The sequence below is a fragment of the Cibotium barometz genome, chromosome 59 (assembly GCF_041138505.1).
Source record: "Cibotium barometz isolate CiBa-2024 chromosome 59, ASM4113850v1, whole genome shotgun sequence".
In the NCBI taxonomy this organism is placed as follows: domain Eukaryota; kingdom Viridiplantae; phylum Streptophyta; class Polypodiopsida; order Cyatheales; family Cibotiaceae; genus Cibotium; species Cibotium barometz.
In genome coordinates this window covers 19,728,044-19,750,224 of record NC_141104.1, presented here as the reverse complement: position 1 = coordinate 19,750,224, position 22,181 = coordinate 19,728,044, and the positions used below count along the sequence as shown (strand labels likewise).

Sequence of the window (22,181 nt, the reverse complement as noted above, 5' to 3'; positions counted from 1 at the left end):
TCTTTTCCTTCTCTCTTTTATCCTCTCTTTCCTTCTCTTTTTGTCTCTCTTTTTCTCTCTTATCTCCTCTCTTTTTCTCTCTTTTTTTTTCTCCTCTCTTTTCCTCTATTCTCCTCTCTTTCTCTCTCTTTTTTTCTCCTCTCTTTTCCTCTATTCTCCTCTCTTTTTCTCTCTTTTATCCCCCTCCTTTTTCCTCTCTCCTTTCTCCTCTCTTTTATCCCCTCTTTTTTTCCTCTCTTTTCCTCTCCTTTCTCCTCTCTTTTATCCCCTCTTTTTCTCCTCTCTTTTCCTCTCCTTTCTCCTCTCTTTTATCCCCGCTGTGCATGCCGATTCTACTCTCTTTCCTTCTCTCTTTTTCTCTCTTTTTCTCTTCTTTTTCTCTTCTCAGTTCATCAATAATCTTCTTTTTTTCTTTTTTCCAGTTCATCATGTGGCCAGGAAGCACTTTAGGCTCACATGATCTTTGGGAATCCATCTTTCGGGACTTATATAACCTTTTGGGGCACCCTCCCAGTGTCCTGCGGAGTTATACGGCTACATGATGGGTACTCTAAACACCCCCCAGGGGTCGGCACTACAGACTCCAAACCACCCCAACCCCTGTTGAGATTACCCTAGTGGAGTCAACACAGCCCAGCCGGCTACATAGCCGAGACCCTTCCCCCATGCCGTCCTATGTCCCTTCCCCCATGCCGTCAGGAGGCCCTTCTGCCTCACAGAGCCGTCGTCGTACTCTCGTGCAGTCAAGACTTGGTTCTCCAGATGGCCAGCGTACTAGCTCGACACAACACAGTAGCAAGCGTAGTAGCAGGGAGAGCGGTGGGGGATGCATGGCACAATGCTTTGGGAGGGGTGGTGGTGGGGACGAGAATGATTCAGATGATTTAGACGTGCCTCTGGGGGTGATGGTACGATCTACTATGACATCACTCAGACATGAGGCATCTTGATGGATGCACGGGGGAAGGACATCATGGCCTTCATGCGCTCTGTAATTGCTAACAATTAGAGAGATTGCTTTATTCACTACAAAGATCAACCAAAGAGATTAGCTGATGAGACCCTCGCTGCTGTTCACTCTAGGTTTCCTAACCCCCCCAATGTTCAGTTCACAGGTAAATGGGCCAAGTCAAAGATTGTTTCGATACTTAGCAATAAAAGATCTTCGCTTAAGAGGCATGCACTAGTGGAGCTTGCCAGGCTCCAGGGAGGTCAACCACCAAGGGGCCCACCCCACACCGCTCACAAGCATGAGTGGAAGAAAGCAATGAAGTCAGCGAAGGAGGAACCCAGTCTAAAGCACGTGGAGGCACGAAGGATCCAAATGGAGCAATATGGAAGCGTGCATTTTGGAGCCGGGGGTGTTGAATCATGGGAGGCCCAGTTTGTAAGTATCGATCTCAAATTATATTGTTTATGTAGTTTATTAGGAGGTTGTTTCTTTGTACTAACCCCTCCGCAAATTGTGTCATTTTGCAGCTTGATATCGTGGGCAGGTACCCTACTCCTGTCGAGACAGCCTACCACCGCCACCATCACAGAGGAGATACATGGAGGCACTTCTATAATGACGGGTTGATTACTGAGGAGCAGTATATCCGGGCTACCGAGGTATTTGAAAGTAATTAAATAATATCAATATTATAAATAAAGATTTGATTTTTCATACATTGATATATGTTGTCCCTTGTTTACAGGACCCTGCACAAGAAGATGAGGAAGAAGACGAGGAAGAAGGAGGCGCTCCGGGTAGGATTTTTAGGCTTTTGGGCATCCCAATAGGATTTAGTGTTAGACCAATGTTGGGAATGGGTACTTAATAAAATTAGGGCAAAATTTGATAGATGGAAAGGTTACCAATGGTGACATCAAGACCCTGGAGACTTTATGCAGAAACTTCCTATAGAGTGGAGATGAAGATTCATTCAAAGTCCCTAAAGTCTCATGGAAGGTGTGCACTTTGCCAAAAAAAGAGGGTGGTCTTGGAATTCCTAATATGAAAGAGATGATGCATAGGATGTCTGCAAAGTGGATCATTGGAAGCTTGTCCCATGCTGATGAGGACTGGGCCATTCTTTTGCATCACCATATTTCTTCCTTTTCAGTGGTTGGGCTGCCTAGATGGAAGAACCTACCTTTTTGTGTCAGGAAGGTTGTATTTAAACCCAAGGGAAGTGAACTGCTCAGGAATTTGTTGAATTCATGGAATAGTTTAGAAATTGGATCAACCGATCTAATAACTTGAGGTTTAAAGATCACATATTTCATTTGGATTCCATATGGTTCTCGGTAGTGCTTCAAAATGAAATAGGGAGGGAGCTATTTTCAACTACCTACAAGCTGCACAACAAAGGTTTGCATATGTGGGGTGACCTCTAGGCTGTTTAGAAGAGAGTTGAAAGAAATGTTCAGATTGAATGAAGATGATCTTGACACTCTGTTTAATAAGGTTGTGCTCTGGAATAGAGAGTTGGCTTAATACATTCTCAATTGAGAGGCATCTTCTCAGTTAGGGCCATCACATGGCCAGGTCATGACAAGTTCTTCCCGATTCCACATTTTATAGAGATGAACTTGTCATCTGTGCTTAACAAGAGATGGTTGATTAGCTGGAACAACAATCAATGGTGCTTTAGATTCGAGCATGCGTGGTCTAAAGTGATTTCCCCCAAATGTCATGTTTTCTTTGGCTCATTTTCTGTAAGGCCCTTTGGACTAATGGTAGAGCTTTGAAGTTTGGCCTAAGCAATGGTGGTCGGTGTAAGATGTGCATGTGTGACATTGAATCCACTCCTCACATCTTTCTCACCTATGGGAAAATTCAGGATGCGTAGCTATTTCTCCAGCACTGTCTCTCAGTCCAATCCACCGAGAAGCCCTTTCATGGAAAGAAATTGTTCCTGGAGAAGCTTGTATCTGTTTTGTAGGACTATGGAATACTATTAGAGCATGTTATTTGTGGTCTATTTGGTTATTTAGGAATCTTCATGAATGTCTTTCAAAATAAAAAGTCCAATCTTTTGGCAAGTTTGAAGTTTCACATGAATGTGCAGATCAGGAAGAACAGCTTGAGAAAGAAGTTGGATGTTGTTATCCAAGACTTGAAACTCTCGCGTCAGTATTTTATGGACGTGGACAATGCCAATACTGATTACTCGGTAGAAGCTTCTATTTTGGTGAAGAAGAAGGGAAGTGGTGGCATCCTCGATTAAGGTTAGGAAGTTGGAAAAGCACATTTTGGAACTAGTACAGTTGTTGCAGGCTGAATTAGATGCTTAAGATTCTTTTTTTGGACAATGCCAATACTGATTACTCGGTAGAAGCTTCTATTTTGGTGAAGAAGAAGGGAAGTGGTGGCATCCTCGATTAAGGTTAGGAAGTTGGAAAAGCACATTTTGGAACTAGTACAGTTGTTGCAGGCTGAATTAGATGCTTAAGATTCTTTTTTTGGACAATGCCAATACTGATTACTCGGTAGAAGCTTCTATTTTGGTGAAGAAGAAGGGAAGTGGTGGCATCCTCGATTAAGGTTAGGAAGTTGGAAAAGCACATTTTGGAACTAGTACAGTTGCAGGCTGAATTAGATGCTTAAGATTCTTTTTTGGATAAGATGTTTGTATCTTGCCTAACTCTCCTTCTTCTTGAAAGGACTGATGTTTCTTTTTCTCTACATTTAATATAATTTTAAGGCCTTTTCAAAAAAAAATGAACGTAGCAATCTTTCCACAAAAATGAACAATTGAATTGAATCATCGTATCAAGAAAAGCACCTTTGTTGTATTTTTAAGTTGCCATGAACAAATATATAGATAATTTTTCCTTTTTGGAGTTTCCCATGTTTCACATATAATTTAAAAGTACGCCAATTCTCCTATTGTTTTAAATCAAATGGACGAAGTGAGTGCGTGAGTTTGTGGAACCATGAGATGCTCATATCGCCTTTCTTGCGGGTGATGTGGAAGCCCAAGCTTCCTGAGGAGCAGACGAATGTTCTTTGTGGAGGAACCTCCATAGCTAGCACGAGCCCTTATGGCTGCCTCTCTCCATTTGCACGCATTCTCCTCGGCCTCGCTTTTGATGTGGCCTTGCATGAGGTCTTTGAACTTTGCTTGTAGTTCAATCCTGGAAACATATCCTAAGCTATCTGGCTCAAGGCTCAGCCCTATTTTCCATGCGTCGAGCATACAGCGGTTGTTGAGCATTTGGTCGGCGTAGAGGGGCCAGCCAAGCATGGGGATTCCACGGCCAATGCTCTCGAGGATGGAGTTCCATCCGCAGTGGGAAAGGAAGCCGCCCACGGAGGGGTGGGAGAGCACGTAGAGCTGGGGTGCCCAAGGGACGATTCGGCCTTGGTGATGGGTGCGCTCTAGGAAGGCGCTATCGGGGAAGGGGACTGAGTCGAGGGGGAGAGATTGTGGGCGGAGTACCCACAAGAAGGGTTGTTGGGCGGCCTCCAAAGCGGCGGCGAGCTCGTGAAGCTGGCCAAGCGACTGGGGCAATACCGTGCCAAAGGAGATGTAGAGGATTGAGCGGGGCGGCTGAGTGTCCAGCCACTCCAGGCAATTGTGTTGCTCCGGCCAGAGAGAGGCCGCCATATTGGCCGCGTTGGGCGTATAAGGGGAGGAGCTGATGTAGGTTGCCGGCAGTAAGGGGCCCACGGTGAGAACAGAACAATCCTCGCGGAGGCTGGCCAACGTGTCAGGCTCTAATTCGTCGAACGTGTTGAGCACAACGGCGGCAGCTTCGCCTAGTCTTTGGAAGGGGCGCATGATGAAGTCGAAGGCAGGGTTGGAGTCGTCCAAGGTCAGAAAAGGCCCCAGCTCGTAGCGCTTTAGCGCAGGAACGCCCGCTATTATGCGATCGATGAAACCGTTTTCGTCTGCCAAAAAAACGTTCATTAGGTAATGACGTAATTGATTAAAGTGATGATTAATCAATCATAACGATGCTTAATTGATTATAATGACGCAACCGTCTTGATGATGACGATGATGACAGATTACCTTCCCGTGGCCTGTAGCCCTTGCTCACATGCAACGTGCAGGCGTAGCTAGCAGCCGACTGCGTCCAGAAGGCAACCCTGGGCACGCCGAACTTGTCCGCCACCTCCTGTGCAAACGGGATGCGCACGTCCGCCAGCAGGCACGTGACTTTAGGCCTGCTGCCACGTGACCGCATGAGACTGGACATGACGTCCTCGAAGGCCGCCTGCATTTTGAAGATGGGGTACACAAAGTCGGCCATGTTGGTGGTTTTGCGAGGGTCCGGGATAGCGCAAGGGATGGCCAGCAAGCGGATGTCGAGGCCTTGCTCGTCTAAGTAAGGCACACCGGCCTCATGATCGGTGTCGACGCTCAGCTCGCCTTTGCGCTGTTGCAGGGACTTCATGATGCGCTCGTGGTGGTGCAAGGCATTCACAAAGGTAACGCTGACCTGCTGCGAGGCTAGCTGCTTGCTGAGCTCCATGAGAGGATGGATATGGCCCAGGTAGGGCAGAGGGAGGGCAACCACATGCGCTCTAAAAGCTGCCATTGAATGAATTCCTAAATATCAAAGCGCTCTGAGTGTAGTGTTGCACTTCGTCTGCTTCTAAAGTACTCAACTAATAGAGAAACTCAGATATCAAATATTGCATATTATCATCATTCAAATTTCAACACAATGCACGAGCCGCGGCCGGCACGAGAACGTTTACAGAGCGCAAAAGACTTCGTTCACAACGACACTAGGAAAACGATACCTCTCAAAAGGAATATGGATAAGCATCTATTACCTTTGATGCTTTAGAATTAGCCTTTATATATATATATAGGGAATTATTCCATATATATATATATATAGGGAATTATTCCCTATAGGGAATTATTACCTTTGATGCTTTGCAATTCCATGGCGGAAAAGCTAGGAACATGAAGTTTCTATAGACTAGGAATATTTACGTGACAAAACTTTGACGTTTACATTGAAATATCTTTAATTACTATAGGTGTAAAGGTTTTGCTTTGCTGCCAATAACATTGTATAAGTTGTATATACATGTGTATAGGCTGTATATACATGTGATTGTTGATCTGTAATCCCCCCACCGCCACCCCCACCCCCTTCCTCCCCCTCTTTAAAAAAAAAACTTAGCTAGTACTACATAGTTTGCACAATTGCTTTTTAGAGATCTTCAAGTATTCAAGTATTGCGTTCACTTTACAATAATATTGTCTAGAAGATAGCAATTTTGAATGAAAATATATATATTAAAAGGAAACAAATTCACTTTTAGAGTTTTCCACACGTCGCTCAAGTTGGAAAGGTCGTGTTAAAATATTATCATTGTCTCTAATATTGAAGAACTTTGGCCTTTGTCCTTTGATAGTGTGAGTCTAATGCCTTTGAATCTTTTTTATATATGCATTCAATCCACACAATTGTGAATGAGAGTGGTGTTGGCCTCTCTATAGAAGTAGTAGCTTGCAATCCAAGCTTGGGGTTCTACCAACACTCCTAAGCTATTGAGACTTTAAGCTGCCTTGAGGGTGGTGCCAAGTACAAGCAACATCATTCTTGTTATCAAAAAACAATGATGCACATGTTCAAATTCAAAAGCTACACCATTAGTAGCCAAAAATGGTGGACTGGACTCAGAAAGTTTTATCACACATAAGCAAGAAGGTAGAAGCTCATCACACACAAGCAATCTATCACCACATGCATACAAGGAAGCACAAGCAAGAAGGTAGAAGCTTTAGAGAAGAAGGACGAACCTTGTTCACTAGAGGATGTTGTGCCCTTCACACTATAATAAGTCACTTATATACAAAGGGCTTTGTCTAAACACCCAACACTTATAGGGTGCCCAAAATAGGCTCTATGTATATACAAGCCTTATATGGTCAGCCTTCTATTACAAAAGTGGGCCCATGGTCGTACATACTGTAAAACACTTAAACTAGTGTGGTGAACAAATGGCATCATGTCAAAGCAAAGGGTTTATCGAAAATGGTTGGAAGATGTTCAGCATGCCCACTTGGAAGAATTTCATGAGGAAGCATTCAATTGAATGTGTGCAATTAGTGTGAGGGGACATATCTTTAGATTTATCTTCTTTTCCCTTGCCCTCTTGAGGCTCATGTTCTTTTTGCTTTATATAGCCATGCTGACATGGCTTGAGGGGTGAATCGTTACAATTTAAGTCAATTAAATCACGCGATTGAGGTTGGAGTCAGGTTAGAATCCTTGAGTTGAATTATGGGACTGACTGGAAGGGGGATTGCATGATCAGATTTGTTGTAGATTTAGTATATTGGCCTTTGGGACCTATACCTCTTTTGTTGCTTTACCTTGGCTTTTGGAGTGGTATGAGATATGAGTGCTAGAGTTGTTGGGACTTTTGGTTGCTTTACCTTGGCTTTTGGAGTGGTATGGGATACGAGTGCTAGAGTTGCTAGGACTTTTGGTACCCATACTTGTCGAAGTTTGTTGTTGGCCAATGTAGGTGGTGTGGAAGTAGTAGGGATTGGTGTTTCTTGGGCTTTACCTTGGCTTTTGGAGTGGTATGGGATATAAGTGCTAGAGTTGTTGTTGGGACTTTTGGTACCCATACCTGTCAAAGTTTGTTGTTGGCTTGGGATTCTTTACCTTAGGTCTTTGATTTTAGCTTGGGCTTCTATGCCTTAGGTCCGAATTTCGACTTGTTGGCCCTTGTTTGTGGTAAAGTTGAAAAGGGTTGGCATTTTTGTGATAACGCTTGGCATTTTTGAATGATCGAACTTACAAGCTTGATCAAACTTTCTTGTAATAATAGAGTGAGAAACTTCTAGATCTCTGAGGATGAAGAGGCTCTCCATTTTCCACAAACTTCCTTATTGGAGTGATGTTCTAATTAATCATCTAATAGACCCAATGCGCATATTCAAGAAGATAGATGATGTGCTGTGGAAAACCATAAGTGGGCTAAAGAAAGCAAAGGCCAAAGGGATGATCTAAAGGTTGTTAGGTGTATGGAAGATTTGTGGCCACAAACACAACCTAATGGGAAGGCGGCATTACCTAAGGCACCATGGGTCTTAAGTAAATTAGAGGAAAAATAGGTAAAGAGGACCATTGCAAAGTTTTGCACCCCCATTGGATGTATGCATTGCCTAAAGGGTGCATTTACAAAGGATGATGAGATCGGTGGCTTAAAGTCCAATGAGTGATTGGCACAAATTTCTACAATTTTTTCTTCTTATTGCAATAAAGGGATGCCTTACCTGCTGAAGACATCAGAGCCACCATTTACAAGGTTAGCACCTTGCTGCATTGGATCTCCACCAAGGAAATAAGGAGAGATACCTTGGTTTCAGCTCGTCTAAACTCCTTGAAGGCCAGGTGCATGGTCGAAAAGTTCCTACCAACAAGCATCTTGACCATTTAGATGCACCTCTTAGTTCATGTTGTCGAGGAGGTTGTATTTGCAGGGACTGTCCTTAGTCGTTGGATGTTTTTTCTAGAGAAGTTCATGAAAACTCTAAAGGGATGTGTTTGTCAACAAACACATCTGGAGGGTAGTATAGATGAAGGATGGCTTGTACAAGAATCTCTTGATTATATAACATAATTTCTAAGTACATCTAACCCAGAGATGCCATAACTATGGAGCCATAAAGAAGATGAGAGAGTTGTTGGGGAAGTGCCATGAGGAAATGGGCTCGTAAGGGTGATGGGGACAACACTTTATGAGAAAGATCAATAAAGTTTGCATCTTGAACTCAAATGCTATGGTTAAATGGATTCAAAGGTATGAGGAGAACAAGGCACACCGTATGTATCATTGATCGAAAAAATTTTAGGAGGATTCGAACAACAAGAAACCTACCATACCCTATGGAGCTTGCACAACTCACCTTTCCTTCAAGTAGATGGCTTGATTTAACAATAACACAAGTAAAAAATGATGGTGAAGTGATCACTTAGGAGGAGAAGGAGCTTGCAAAAGGCTATGATTGGCATGTAAATGATTAATCTCCTTGACTACTATCTCGCTAATAGATAATAAATTGTATTTATCATGCATCACCTTGCAAGCTAATTGTTCGTGTGCTTGTAGTATCATAAATATGGTGTACTATGGTCACACGACCAACATTTTTGAATGGAACAAATAGATCCCAAAAGAACAACATTTGATAGCAACATTAATACTAACTTCATGCAAGAAATTAGCTGGTCAAGTGCAAGTGATTTGAATGTCAAAGTTGGCATGCTTGATTATTGTGGAACCATTCAAAACATCATCAAGGTTGCTTTTAGAAGTTTTGACATGTTTATCTTTGATGTGAAGGGGTTGGTTCAAGGTAGTAACAAATAGAAAAAATGCAACTGTAAGGAAATACAAGAGTGGGTTTGTTTAAGTTGACTCCACAAAGTTTTGGACCAACCAAAGGGAAACCTTTGTGCTACCAGAACATTGTGAGAAAGTCATCTTTAAAGCAGATCCAAAGGATCCAAGACGATTTTTGTAGTCCAAGTTTCTCCTCATAGCAAGGAAATGTTTGAAGGCAAACAACTAGAAGAACAACCAAAGAATCATAATAATGGAGTTGATATCTTTCGATGGTTATTTTGACACCCACTTTAGTTCACTTTTTTATTCAAATTCTCATTCAAATTTTGAATTTTTTGGCAGTCCAACACCTTTCCATAAAAAAATAGAATACACAAACTAGGCCATGCATGAACTATAGAAAAAGTTCCTCATTTAAACCCAAATTCACATGTGTATTCAATATACATGAAGCCTGTGAGTGCTATGAACCTTTCAAATTTGGTCAATTTAAAGGAGAAAACACTGTGCCCGTGCAATCATTTGCATACCAAGCCGCCCGATAGTGAAGAATTTGCAACGAGCATTCCAAAAAATGGGGCATATTTCTAGAAACATCTACATATTACTGGCCTCAATGTTTTCCTCGACAACAATGAACCGATTGATCACCTGGATATCCAACCTAAACGGAGCAAAAGAGCAAGGGCAGAGGCAACCTCGAAGGTAGGGTCTTGCTCCAAGAGACAAGTGGTATGTCCATGCATTAAGCCTCTAGTCCTCCTATCTCTAGGTCAAGAATAACTCGTCCCTGAGCTAGGATGATCTTCACTCTCACTGGTGATGTCAAAGACTAGCACCGTTTGGCTCCAAGTTGTGTGTTGACTGATGGGTTTGACCTTATAAGCATGGGAGGGTCAGGAGAGTTTATATCATCGAATAGGGGGTTGTTTTGCATCATTTTTCCAGAATGTAGGTGCATGAATGTGTGGAATAGTAGTGCTGGACCCCCTTGTGGATAGTCTATTTTTATGTGTTTTTATTTATAAGGAAAATGGTACGGACATACGCTTTCAAGATGGTATGAGCATACGCTTTGATGAGGACATGGCTATATGCTTTAGAAGCAATGAACGTGGTAGAGATGACATGAGCGTACACCACTTGGAGGACACGGACGTGGCAACAAGAAGGAACGGACGTGCGCTTGTGAAAAATGAACACTGAGAAGGGTACGCTCGTACTCTTCTAAGAAGGAACGGGCATGGCAAAGTTGACACAATGTGTGTTTGCTACGGTAGGGAAGATGGAACGAGCGTGGAAAAGTTACCACGAGCATGGACTTTGGGAAGAAACAGATGACACTCCAGATGGTACGGGCATACAATTTAGATGGTATGGCCGTATGCTTATAGTTCACATAGATTTTTAATGGTTCAAGTGCTAACAACCACCTACTCAAATTCCTTGACAATGCAGTTGTACCCCTTGTTTAATGCTCTTTATGCTTAATTAATGTAGGTTATTACTTTTTAAATGCCCTCTGCCAAATTTAATGTTGGAGATATCAGTAGATTTGATCTAGAGAAAGGAATGAGCATGTCAAAATTTCCACGGCCATGGCACTGAGAAGGGTACGGCCGTTACGCTTCTGAGAGACCCTTCAAGAATGAAAATTCTGCCTCCTCTCCTCCTTAATTTTTTGCTGATTCAAGTGCCTCCCAAATGCATTAGGGAAAATTTGGACTCAAAAAGGGGCCTTGTAAGAGATCCCTTGGGATGGTGATGTGGACAAAGCAAGCCAATAAATCCACATATAATATTGGAGGGTACGTGCGTCATTTTTGAGTTCTTTATTCCATTAACTGACATGTAGGGTGTTTTTTAATTCAAAACAATGCATCTTAAGTATAGTTTTTTATTCCCACTATGGTGCCTTATTTTATTGAAAAAAGACACCACTCTCTTTCTTCATTACACTTTTGAATGTAACGAAGCCAACTTTGCTAACCAAACTTGAACCGAACTTCGTCCGTGCAACCCATCATCTTGCATTGTCTCCCTCATTGTCTTCCCGACTGCACAACCACAACCACTCCAAATCCGAATTGTTTTGAGCGGGAGGTTTTTGATTTTCTCTTCTTCTCAAGGCGGCAAGTTTTGAAAAAGGACGGAAAAGTATTTGTTCTTCATGCGCCATACCTGCTTATGCATGAATAACAATCCCATTTCTTACCTTTTTTAAGTGAGGGTTGTGCTTACAAGTACTCTGTACATTTTGGTTCATCCAGGATACCAACAAGTTTGTTTGATGGACAAGGAGGTATTATTTAGTGATGTTGTCTTTTGGTTTTAATGAAGCAATCTTCTTAACGGGAGATAAGTGTAATATCTTTGGTTTTTTTGGTTAAAGTGTGAGTTCATGATGCTTTTTGGTGTTGTTAAAGCACAGAACAATGCAATGGAACCTGTGCAGCAAAAGAAGAAAAAGGTGGACATCCACTTCCAAGTAGAACCCGATTATGCTCCCTGCTGTAAGAGAAATTGGTCTAGGCCAGCATGCGAAGCCCGCATTACTGAGCTTCGAAATGAAGGAAAGAAAAATATGGATCTATGGTTGGATGGTAGTATTTACCCACCAGATCCAACCTCCTCTCAATCTCCACCATTCTTTGGGTTGAGAAGTTTCTTCAAGTTTGTGTGTGAGGGTGAAAATGGATTGTCCAAAACGCAGCCTAGACTAAGGCGTTTCGCAGAGCATTCGGCAGCCCTGCGAGAAATCACAAAGTTTATGAAGCACCCGACAGCTGCTATTCCCAGATTGCCTTTCCAGAGGCTTGCCAGGAGAATTTGTGAGCAGAATGGAATTTTATTTAGGTGGAAGGCATCGGCCCTGTTTTGCTTGCAGGAGGCCACAGAAGATTGGATGATCGAATTTTTTTTGGATAGTTACGTTCTTGCTGCCCATGCACACAGGGTGACAGTAATGAACAAAGATTTTTTCAGCCTAGTAGCCCTTCGTCGTTTCAGATACGATAAGTTACTTAGACCAGTTACGTTTACTGATGAACGAATGTTACAAATTTTGGATGTCCGTCCTGTACAAAAAGTGAGAATTGAAGAGGTGACCGAGGGAGGTCCAGATCATGAACATCAGACTCGGGCAAATTTAATGACAAGCGCTCAAAGGGAACATCAAGCTGCAATGCTTGCATTGCAAACAAAAAGGGAAAATGTTCGCGCACTCCACGCCATGAATCGGGAGGCGCTGCAATTTTTGTTGCCGGAGTTCTATGTACCCTTTAATATTAGAGGGCATAGATGTTATTTCCCAATTCATGCTGAAGAAATCAACATTTTGTTTGATCCTAAAACTGAAGTCAACGACAAAGTGCTCAGATGTGTTTTAAGGTATACTCTTTTCTCTGTCCTCCCACAATTTTTCATTCTTGGCTCTTAAAGTTTATGCCTCACTCTTGATATGTTTCCTTGTGAAGTTTTGTTATTTCGCAATTGCCCGAGGATGTACAGCAACGAGTGTTCCAGATTGATTCACTGGTCTCAACACTGTTGCTAGTAGAGTCAGTTCCGTACCTCGATGTGCTGAACTGGTTTCGGGAGGTCCAGCTGGACGATGCCCGAGTATTTTTTTGGCATATCATGAAAAGTGAGTTTGTCTCTCTATCTCTCTTGCATGATGTTTATAGAAATCACCGTACACGAGTTATATAGTGCTTCCTTTGGATTGAAACTAATAGAAATCTATTGTGCAGTTCCCATTGGAGTCTTCTACTAGTCGACGTGCAAGAAAATGTCATTTACCTTGCAAATTCGACATCTAGTGTCCATGGAAATGTTTTGCTGTAAGTAAAAATCATTAAGATACATATTATTGTTTGAGTTAGAAGTCCGGATTGATTAGGATAATGATTGGTCTCTGTTTACAGTGGTGTCAGGAAACTAATGGCAGCTTACGAGAGCCTCGGCATGGACATCGACACCCTGGATCGATTGACCATCCAAAGGGTTAGTGTCCCCAAACAAGAAGATGGCTACAGCTGTGGGTGGAGGGTTGCACTTAATGCAATGTTGCTGCTACGAAGCATTTTTCTGCTCCCTTCAGAAGATGTAAGCATTTTTCAGCTCCCATACGCATGCGTGCTCTTGTTTATCTTCTTATATATTGTCATGTTGATCTTATTTATGCCTTGATGAATTGTGATGGTAGTTTCCATCAATGTCTCGCTATGTGGACCTAGACGTCCAAACGTTTAGGGAGGAAATGATTGCGAAATTGATCGAGGTCGCTGAAGTTATGCCTCCAGATGGGCCAGTGGACTTCATCCCGCCCAATCCACGAGGGGGGATAGGCTTCCCTGAGCCTCTTACATGGGCTCCATACTTGGGAGAAGAGCCATGGCTCCATCCTGAAGCCGATACCTATGGATTCCAGTAATAAATAGTTTTTTCCTTCTTCCAACAAATGTACGTTTGTAAATATGCAGCTATACATGTACATTTATATTTTTTTGCACAGATCTAGTGTTATTGAAGAGAGAACATCAATTGTAAATACACTTTTCATTTGAAAATCAGAGGATCAAATTTGCTATTGTGTTCCTTCACTGCTTGCTTTCTTACTTTAAGCCTTTTTTGTGTTCATAAAAATTCAATTGGAAAATTTTTGTCTTCATTACATTGTTTTAAACAATAAAGCATTACAAAAGCAATGTTCTGAATAGATAAGTTTATTGCATATGGAAAATACATTGTCACCGTATACATGGTCACATCATATATCTTCTAGTGTCTCCAATTCATGTGGGGCTGCAACATCTTTATAAATGATTTGATGCTCTCTTCTTTTACTTAGCTTCTGACCATCGAGCTTGAAGCAAAATTGATCTGGAGGATTCTGAATAGCTACTTCTAATTCCTTCCTAACATATTCGAGAGTCCAATTCTCTTCCACTTCCAATTCTCTTCCACTTCCAATGTCAAAGATGGGTGACCCTGTCGAATCATAACTATATCTATCAAGCAAGAGTGGCTGCCATCTCTTGTATCTTGGTCCATGCTTTCCCAGTTGTTGTTGATCCATCGCCACCTTCTATAAGTAAATGACATGCACAGATGTTGCCTGGCAATATAGTATCTGATTCCAAAATATCATTAGGATAATTTTTCGAGTATAATCAAATAAGCGTTGTAACTGTTTCACAAAAATACATTATAATGTTATAACACTCACCGAAATGCAATGTCGGAGGTGTTCAATCGACATTCGATCAAATCATCTCCCTTTGATGATTTCACTCTCCAACCTTTGTCAAACAAATGATCAAGCCAGGCTTCATCTATATCTTTGCACACAAAAGTTGTTCTAGTTTTTCTCAATTGTTTACAATCAGAAAATAAATGAACAAAGCATGAAATTGGAACAAACAAACTTAAGTGCACATTTCTTGCACCAATGCTAGGCTTCATAGCACATTTAATATCATTAAACATTTTGGTCCTGTATGACTCTATCACTTCTGTGTCAAGCAATGGCCACTCAGGACTATCAAGTGCGGGCAACGGAATACGTTCCAACTTTCCATGTCGGCTCGATTGAGTGGGCAAGGTATAAAATGAGTCATAGAAATATGTTCTACTTCTTGCGAGATCACTTAGTGCACGACCTTCATATTGAAGTTCCCCCACCTCACCATGTACGACATTCAAGAATCCCGTCAAGCATTGTGCAGGCTCCCACTCCTGAAGATTGGATGGGTACAAATCTGTGCAAGGCAGAAAAATGTATATCAATCACCTTATTTGCAACATTGAAATACAAAACACAAGCACTTACAATGTGGTCTGTGTCTTGGAAGTCCTTCCAATGGTCCCACGTTGATCTCTTTTTGCATGAATACATGCTGGATCAACACTTCTTTGACAGTTTTCCCTCCTGGTGCCATCTTAAAGTCAAGGATCCTTCCTTTCCAATGTTTGGCCAAGTCTTCAGATGCCTTTCCCTTCACTCGGTAGTGGCCTTGTTTTCCTGGCTGCATAGTGACCCAAGAGTACTTCCTGATACTTGGGGAATCCATTCTTTGTTCTCGTCTTTTATGTTATACAACACAACAGATGAGATACTGCTCCTTGCTCGTTTCAGTCCACTTTCGGGTGCCATGATAGATTAACAGACGTATGAGAAAGAAGAAGTAGCAGAAAGTGGATGACTGAGCTAACCGCTTTTGTTGTGGATCAAGAAGGGAAGAAGAAATGAGGGACGGTGTGTTCTTTTGGGCGCCAAAGATGTTTCGAGATTCAAAAGTGGAACCAAGTTGAGGGAATAACCAGGAGAATGTGTATCTATCTATTCCAAGCATTCAAGCTTCATTAGTTCTAGGGATGGTGGAAAGAATTTTTTAGTGCTCCACGTCTAACACAGGAATGTGGAAAACATTCTTTTATTGTGTTAGTTTCTGACAAAAAAACGGTTTTAAATATTTTAAGACAAGGTGATGGTTTTTTTTAATATTTCATGAAGATAAGAGTTTCTCCACGTTTTGGGTGGGTTTGTACAGAGGTCCCACCACCGGTGAATCTCATTCGTAGATTACATGTCACTCAATCTATGTGTCTATTATTATATTATTGTTGAAACAGCCCTCTTTTGAGTCCAGAATTTTCCTAATGTTTTTTTGAGTTTTTATTTTTATGGGAGGTTAGAGCTAGTCCCTAGCTACCTACTGATGCCTAGAATGTCTAAGGAAACCTAATTAATTGAGATTAATTAGATAATTAAGCTATTTATGTAAACGTAACAAATGTTAAACAAAAATTAAAAATTGCATGAATCTCAAGAGCAAAGATCAAGCACCTACTTGTGTCTCCCGCATCCGATGAAGACTTCGACGCTCCAATGCTCCATTAATCTCCATTGCTCCATGTGGTAAGAGTAAACAAAATCAACAAACAAGAAACAAACATATACAACATGCAACAACCGGTCGATTTGCACTCTAATCAATGTGAAGGCTCTAGAAAATGAAATGGATGGAGGACCCTAAGCTAAATGCTTATCCTTGGTAGCGGCACCAAAGATGTTAACAAAAACATACTACCTTGTACAAGAGAGGGAGAGAAGAAGAATAAAGAAGCCATGAAAGGGTCGATTCAAAGACTTGCATTTAGACAACCCTAACAAAGGTTAACTCCCCTATGTGAGGCCACTAATAGGGGCTCACTCCACCACCACTTGTGTCACCCAAGTGGAGATCCACAAGCTAGGTAATGGTGAGCAGCAAAGAAGAAGGGAGCTATGGAAATCTCTACTCCACTCAATGCCAAGGTGCATGCAAGGGGGATCTTGAGAGAGGAAGACAAGAGAAGTGAGAAGAGAAGAGAAGCTAGATTAACACCATCCCCTCCATGCATACACAACAATCAAGCAAGCAAGAATTCATAAACACAAGCATGCAACCATAAGCTCAAGAGAGAGAGAGAGAGAGAGAGTGTGTGTGTGTGTGTGTGTGTGTGTGTGAGAGAGAGAGAGAGAGAGAGAGAGAGCAAGACTCAATTAAGACAAATTGGGGGGCCCAAAATTGGCTTTCTATCTCTATGTACATCTAGCTCGGTAGGACCAGCACTACACAAGCCGTAAGGTTGGTAATCCCATATATCTTTTTTATCAATAAGCACTTAGCGTGTAGTTACAAAAATGGTAGAGTACAAGAAGAAGCGAAACCACGCTTGAAAAATGACGTTAACCGGAGTGGTTAACACAGATGATAAATGGTGGGGGAGCCGACGTCAAAGGTATACAACTGTCAAGAACGATGGACTGCAATTGGATAGTCAATGGGTCTTTTTGAAGCTTTTCTTTCCCTTTGTCCTGTGTGCAGTAGTAGTGGTGGAGGCAATCTTGGGCTTCCATTAAAATGTTGGTAACTTGGGGATGACAGGGGTAGGAGTTTGCCACTTGCCTTCATAGAAGTTTTGAGCTTGGAGTAGAGGCTTCATGATCCACCTATAAGTAGTGGGAGGGCAAGGATGAGGTTGTGGTCAATGATGGTTTGGCCTTGGGGAGCGCTTTTCCCAGTGATTTTCATATACCTATGTCCCATCCATCCACACCCTAGTGGTTGTGTCCCATCCATCCACACCCTAGGCTTCCCGTTGGGATGTTTCTTTCATCCTAGATTGGCTCCTATATCGATAAGAGCCAATTTTTGGGTGAAACTTGTCTGGTTGGTCATTCCTAGCCACAATCGAGTGGGTTTCACTACCTAGTCTTTTTCTTCGAGGTCTACTACTTGGGCCATGTTGACCATGATGTTTTTGCCCCGAAGTTTTGCTTGCTTCTCTTTGGCTTCTCGTTGGGATGTTTCTTTCATCTCTTCATGCTATTTTTTTTTGTTTTTTTTTGGCATGAATGGCCCTTAGTGTGGTTTCATTAGTGTGGTTTCAGTGCAAGTGGGCCATAGTAGCATTTCAGTTTTCTACCATTGAAGTATCCTACCATCTCGATGCCATCCAGCATTTCTATGTACATTTTACCTTGCGAGGTTATCTCAGTGACTAGAAAAGGTTCTAAGCCTCTGAATTTGAGTTTATTTTTGTGGTTTTTTGTGCTATAGAGGAGGACCACGTCGCCCTTGTTCATTTGTTTTTCTTTGAGTTGGTCGTCAAACGACTGTTTACGCCTCAAATTTTCCACAATAATACTGTATACATTGAGGAGACGTGTTTGGTCAAGCTTTTCTAGCTCGAAAAAGGCAACAGTGGAGGACATTGCCTATGAGTTCTCCTCTACAAAAATTTTCCGGCTGGGTACCAAGAACTCCATAGGCATGACCGCTTCAATACCATAAGTTGTATTTGTGGTTGTCTTCTAGGATATGCGATATGCCTAGAGTGCAACGGGTAATTTCTGTTCCCAATCGTTACGGGTGGTCTCAACTATTTTGGTCGCGATGGCACAAAGGACTTTATTTGTGCTCTCAGCTTGGCCATTGTCTCTTGATGATGGTAAGGGGAAGATATTTTGTGGGTGACTAGGAATTCTTGTTGTAACAAGAATTGTATCACTTGATTAACAAAGTGTGTGCCATTGACACTCATGATCTCAAGAGGGCATCCAAAGTGAGTGATCACACTGACTCACAACGGAATTTAGCAGTGGATCGCATGTGAGCCTTGCAGGTGGCCCTGGCTTCAACCCATTTAGTGCAATAGTCCATGGGCCATTATAATGTATCGAGCTTGAGTATATCGAGCTACTAGACTAATGGGTCCTATGAAATTGATGCTCCACTTCTCAAATGGTTGTAAGGAAATGAAAAGGTTCCAGGGTGTACTATCCTTAAAGCATGGGATGGCCACTTGTTGACATTTGTTACATCGTTGTTTGACATATTTTGTTGCATCTTCCATCAAGGTGGGCCACCATAGCCTTGCTATGAGGACTTTGTGAGTAGTGATGTCTGCTATACGAAGTGTCTTCTAGCATAGGTGGAGTGGGCCTGTTCTAAAAGGATGACATACTCATTTTCATGGAAACATTGTTTTACAATTCTATCCTTCCCCTGCTTGTAGAGTTGTCCCCGTAATAAATTGATCGGAGGGCACCTTTTTAACGAGGTGCCTTGCTTGGTCTTTGTTGAGGAGTGGGTCAACGTGTAGGCCATTGGCAAGGAACTGTGTAACCTTCTCTCCCCATTCAAGAATTAAGCATAGTCGGAACAAGGTGGCATCTGGCAAGTCGTCATTGACTCCCACCAATGGCTCCCATTGGGGATGCATGACATGTGGTTAGCCAAGACATGTAGTGAGCCCTTCTATACCATGATAGTGAAGTAAAATTCAAGCAAGATTAGCAACCATCTAGTGATTCTACTGGTTGTACAAGGTTTGTTCACAAGATAAAGAAGATCTTGATGGTCTACAAAGAAGATGAATTGAGTTTCCAAAAGGTAATGGTGAAACTTTTTGACTCTGTAGACCATGGCAGCTAACCCCTCTCTTTCTGTGGTGGTATCGTTATATTCTACCTCGTTGAGTTGGCAGACTGGCAAAGCAAATAGGAAAACCCCTATTGTGTTCGTCGGGTTAAGCCAGTACACACCCAATTGCAAAGGTGGAGGCATCGATATGGACATGAAATATGATGTCCCAATTGGGGGACCTCAAGATGGGAGCGCTTGTTGCCAAGGCTTTCTTAAGGGTGTTATACGCATGTTGGCATTCCTCTATCCACTCAACGATGATTAGAAGTCCATAAAGGGGACAAGTAATGTTGGCGTACATGAAGATGAAATGCCGATAGTACCCAACATGCCCCATGAAGCACTGGACTCCTTTAAAGTTGGTGGGTGGTGGTGGTGGCAGCTCAAGGTTGAGTTGCAAAGTGCTATCGTATGTGGAGATCCTTGTTTTGAGACAGTATGTACCAAGATGACTCCATGCAAAACCCACAATTTGACCTTCGAGAGGGTTGAGGGAGATTTGGTAGAGCTCGCATCTCTCTAGCACTTTCTGCAAACAGGTGTGCCTTCCAAGTGGAATTGACACAGAGGTCATCCATGAAGGCCTCAAGGAATTTTCATAGATACTCCTTGTAGGCTATGCACATTAGGCAATGAAGGTGCCTGGGGCATTGGTTAGTCCAAAGCACATGACATGGTATGCATACCTACCCCATTCAATCATAAAGGTTGTCTTATGTTGATCCTTTGGATTGATCAACACTCGGTTATATCGAGAGAATCCACCAAGGAAGCTGTAGGCTTCCTTTCCCGTGACTCTCTCAAGCACATACTCCATGAAAGGCAAAGGATAGTGATCCCGTATTGTGGTGGAATTAACCTTTTTGAGGTCTACGCATACTCGCACATTTCTATTCTTCTTGGGCACTATCACTATAGGTGAGACCCATTCTGTGTGCTCTATCACATAGATTAATCCGGCGTGTATGAGCCTGTCAATTTCCTCTCGGACCATCTTGGAGTATTTAAGATCCATGTGTATGTTCTTTTCTTTACTGGTCTCACTCCTTCTACATAGGGATGGTATGTTTGACCACATTGGGAGGTACACCCTTCATATCTATGTACTTCTAGGCAAAGGAGTCCTCGAATTCTCTGAGGAGAGTGACCATATCTTTTTCTTCTTTGTCTGAGAGGTTATCCCCTATGTACTTCTAGGCAAAGGAGTCCTCGAATTCTCTGAGGAGAGTGACCATATCTTTTTCTTCTTTGTCTGAGAGGTTATCCCCTATGTTTGACCACATTGGGAGGTACACCCTTCATATCTATGTACTTCTAGGCAAAGGAGTCCTCGAATTCTCTGAGGAGAGTGACCATATCTTTTTCTTCTTTGTCTGAGAGGTTATCCCCTATGTAGTAGGGGATGACCCCTATGTAGTAGGCCTCGGATCTTTGCCTAGGATTTCTAGATTAACTTGTTTAACCTTGTTGGACCATCATAAGAGGTATGTGGCCCTCTGTTGTGGGTTCTTTGGGCCGAGTCATATTGTACAAAATTATTGCCATCTTGAAGGTTCTAAAGTGCTTGGGGAGGTACACCCTTCACATTTGTGTACTTCTAGGCGATTGCTTGTTTAGTCTCTTTGGCTCTAGTGCTTTCTTCTTCTACCCATTTCTTGGCTTCTTTTTCTACAAGTGATAACTTCTTATTTCATGCCTTGCACACGGAGTGGCAAAGATTTTGGAGATTAACAAGGGTTGTAGCATGATAAAGTGGCTACTTCACACACAACGATTTGTCAAGAAGTGGGACATTTTTTACCCTCCCGAATCCGTGTCCGGGATATCTTAGGCGAGTTAAAAATGACCAATCACACATTGCCAAGCTCGCGATCACATATCTTGATCAAGATACATGTCAGCCACATAAGTTCATGCATGGAAGCCATGCAATATCTCGGGCGAGATACATGGTACCATGATCGGGCAATCTAGTCAGCATCTCAACGTATCTCGGGCGCGATAGATGGAGTTGCTGACTGGATTGCCTGGTCATGGTGCTATGCCAGCTCAGTATTTATATATTTACATCTCGAACGAGATATGAAAATTGATATAATGTTTCCATCTTCCATTATCTGTCATCCTTTTCTCAGCTTTCTTAGAGCTATTCAACGAGCACCTGTCACCATTTTCTAGAGCTCGATCGAGCTGCTGATGTGCTGTCGATCTCACCCGAGCTACCCACCATCTCTGCTGTTGGACCTAGATTTGCCCAGGTAAGCCCCCTAGTTTAATTAGTAATGGTTTTTTAAAGCTCTGAGAAAACATTTCCATTAAAACCTTAATTAATGTAACTCGATTATTCTAAGGCATAATTAACAAAATCAGTGTGCATTCGTTTATGCACAGGTTTGCATTCAAAACTAATAATTAACAAAACCAGTGTGCATTCATTTATGTGTAGGACTACATTTGAAACCGGTAATCAACAAAACCATTAAGCTCTACATTCGAAACCACTAATTATCAAAACTAGGGTCTACACTAGTAATGAACAAAACCATTAAGCAGGTTGAGTAAATGATCAAAACATAGAAGCTGCTTAGATTTTTGTCATTATGCATGATACTATGAATCTAACACCATGTTTCAAAACCCATCCAAAGCTTCACATAACACTCATATTTTTATACAGTTGTGGGAATCTTAGATGAGACCTTGCTTTCAAATCTTGGTTGGGTACACAGATTTTCTCAAGCCTTTATGCATAAGGGCTTATTGCATGAAGCCTCTATGCATAAGGGCTTAATGCATGAAGCCTATGCATAAGGGCTTAATGCATGAAGCCCTATGCAACATGAATTATGGCTTCATGCATGAAGCCTTTATGCATAAGGGCTTATTGC

The 22,181-nt window shown here is 42.1% G+C and overlaps 1 protein-coding gene across 1 annotated transcript; it reads right to left on the bottom strand.

The window, feature by feature from the left end:
- Nucleotides 1–3,852: 3,852 nt before the first annotated feature.
- LOC147605570 (UDP-glycosyltransferase 85A7-like) lies at nt 3,853–5,555 on the bottom strand. Its single transcript, XM_086793599.1, has 2 exons — nt 5,004–5,555; nt 3,853–4,879 (listed from the first exon to the last, which is right to left on the bottom strand). The coding sequence occupies exons 1-2, from the start codon at nt 5,530–5,532 to the stop codon at nt 3,885–3,887; spliced, it is 1,524 nt and encodes a 507-aa protein (XP_086649725.1). The 5' UTR covers nt 5,533–5,555; the 3' UTR covers nt 3,853–3,884.
- Between the last annotated feature and the right edge of the window lie 16,626 nt (nt 5,556–22,181).

Bases quoted from the DNA above. Each gene is read 5' to 3' on its own strand.
- LOC147605570 (XM_086793599.1), bottom strand. From the start codon at position 5,532: ATGGCAGCTTTTAGAGCGCATGTGGTTGCCCTCCCTCTGCCCTACCTG. The intron at 4,880-5,003 runs GTAATCTGTCAT...TTTTTTTGGCAG, and splicing joins GGGCTACAGGCCACGGGAAG to ACGAAAACGGTTTCATCGAT.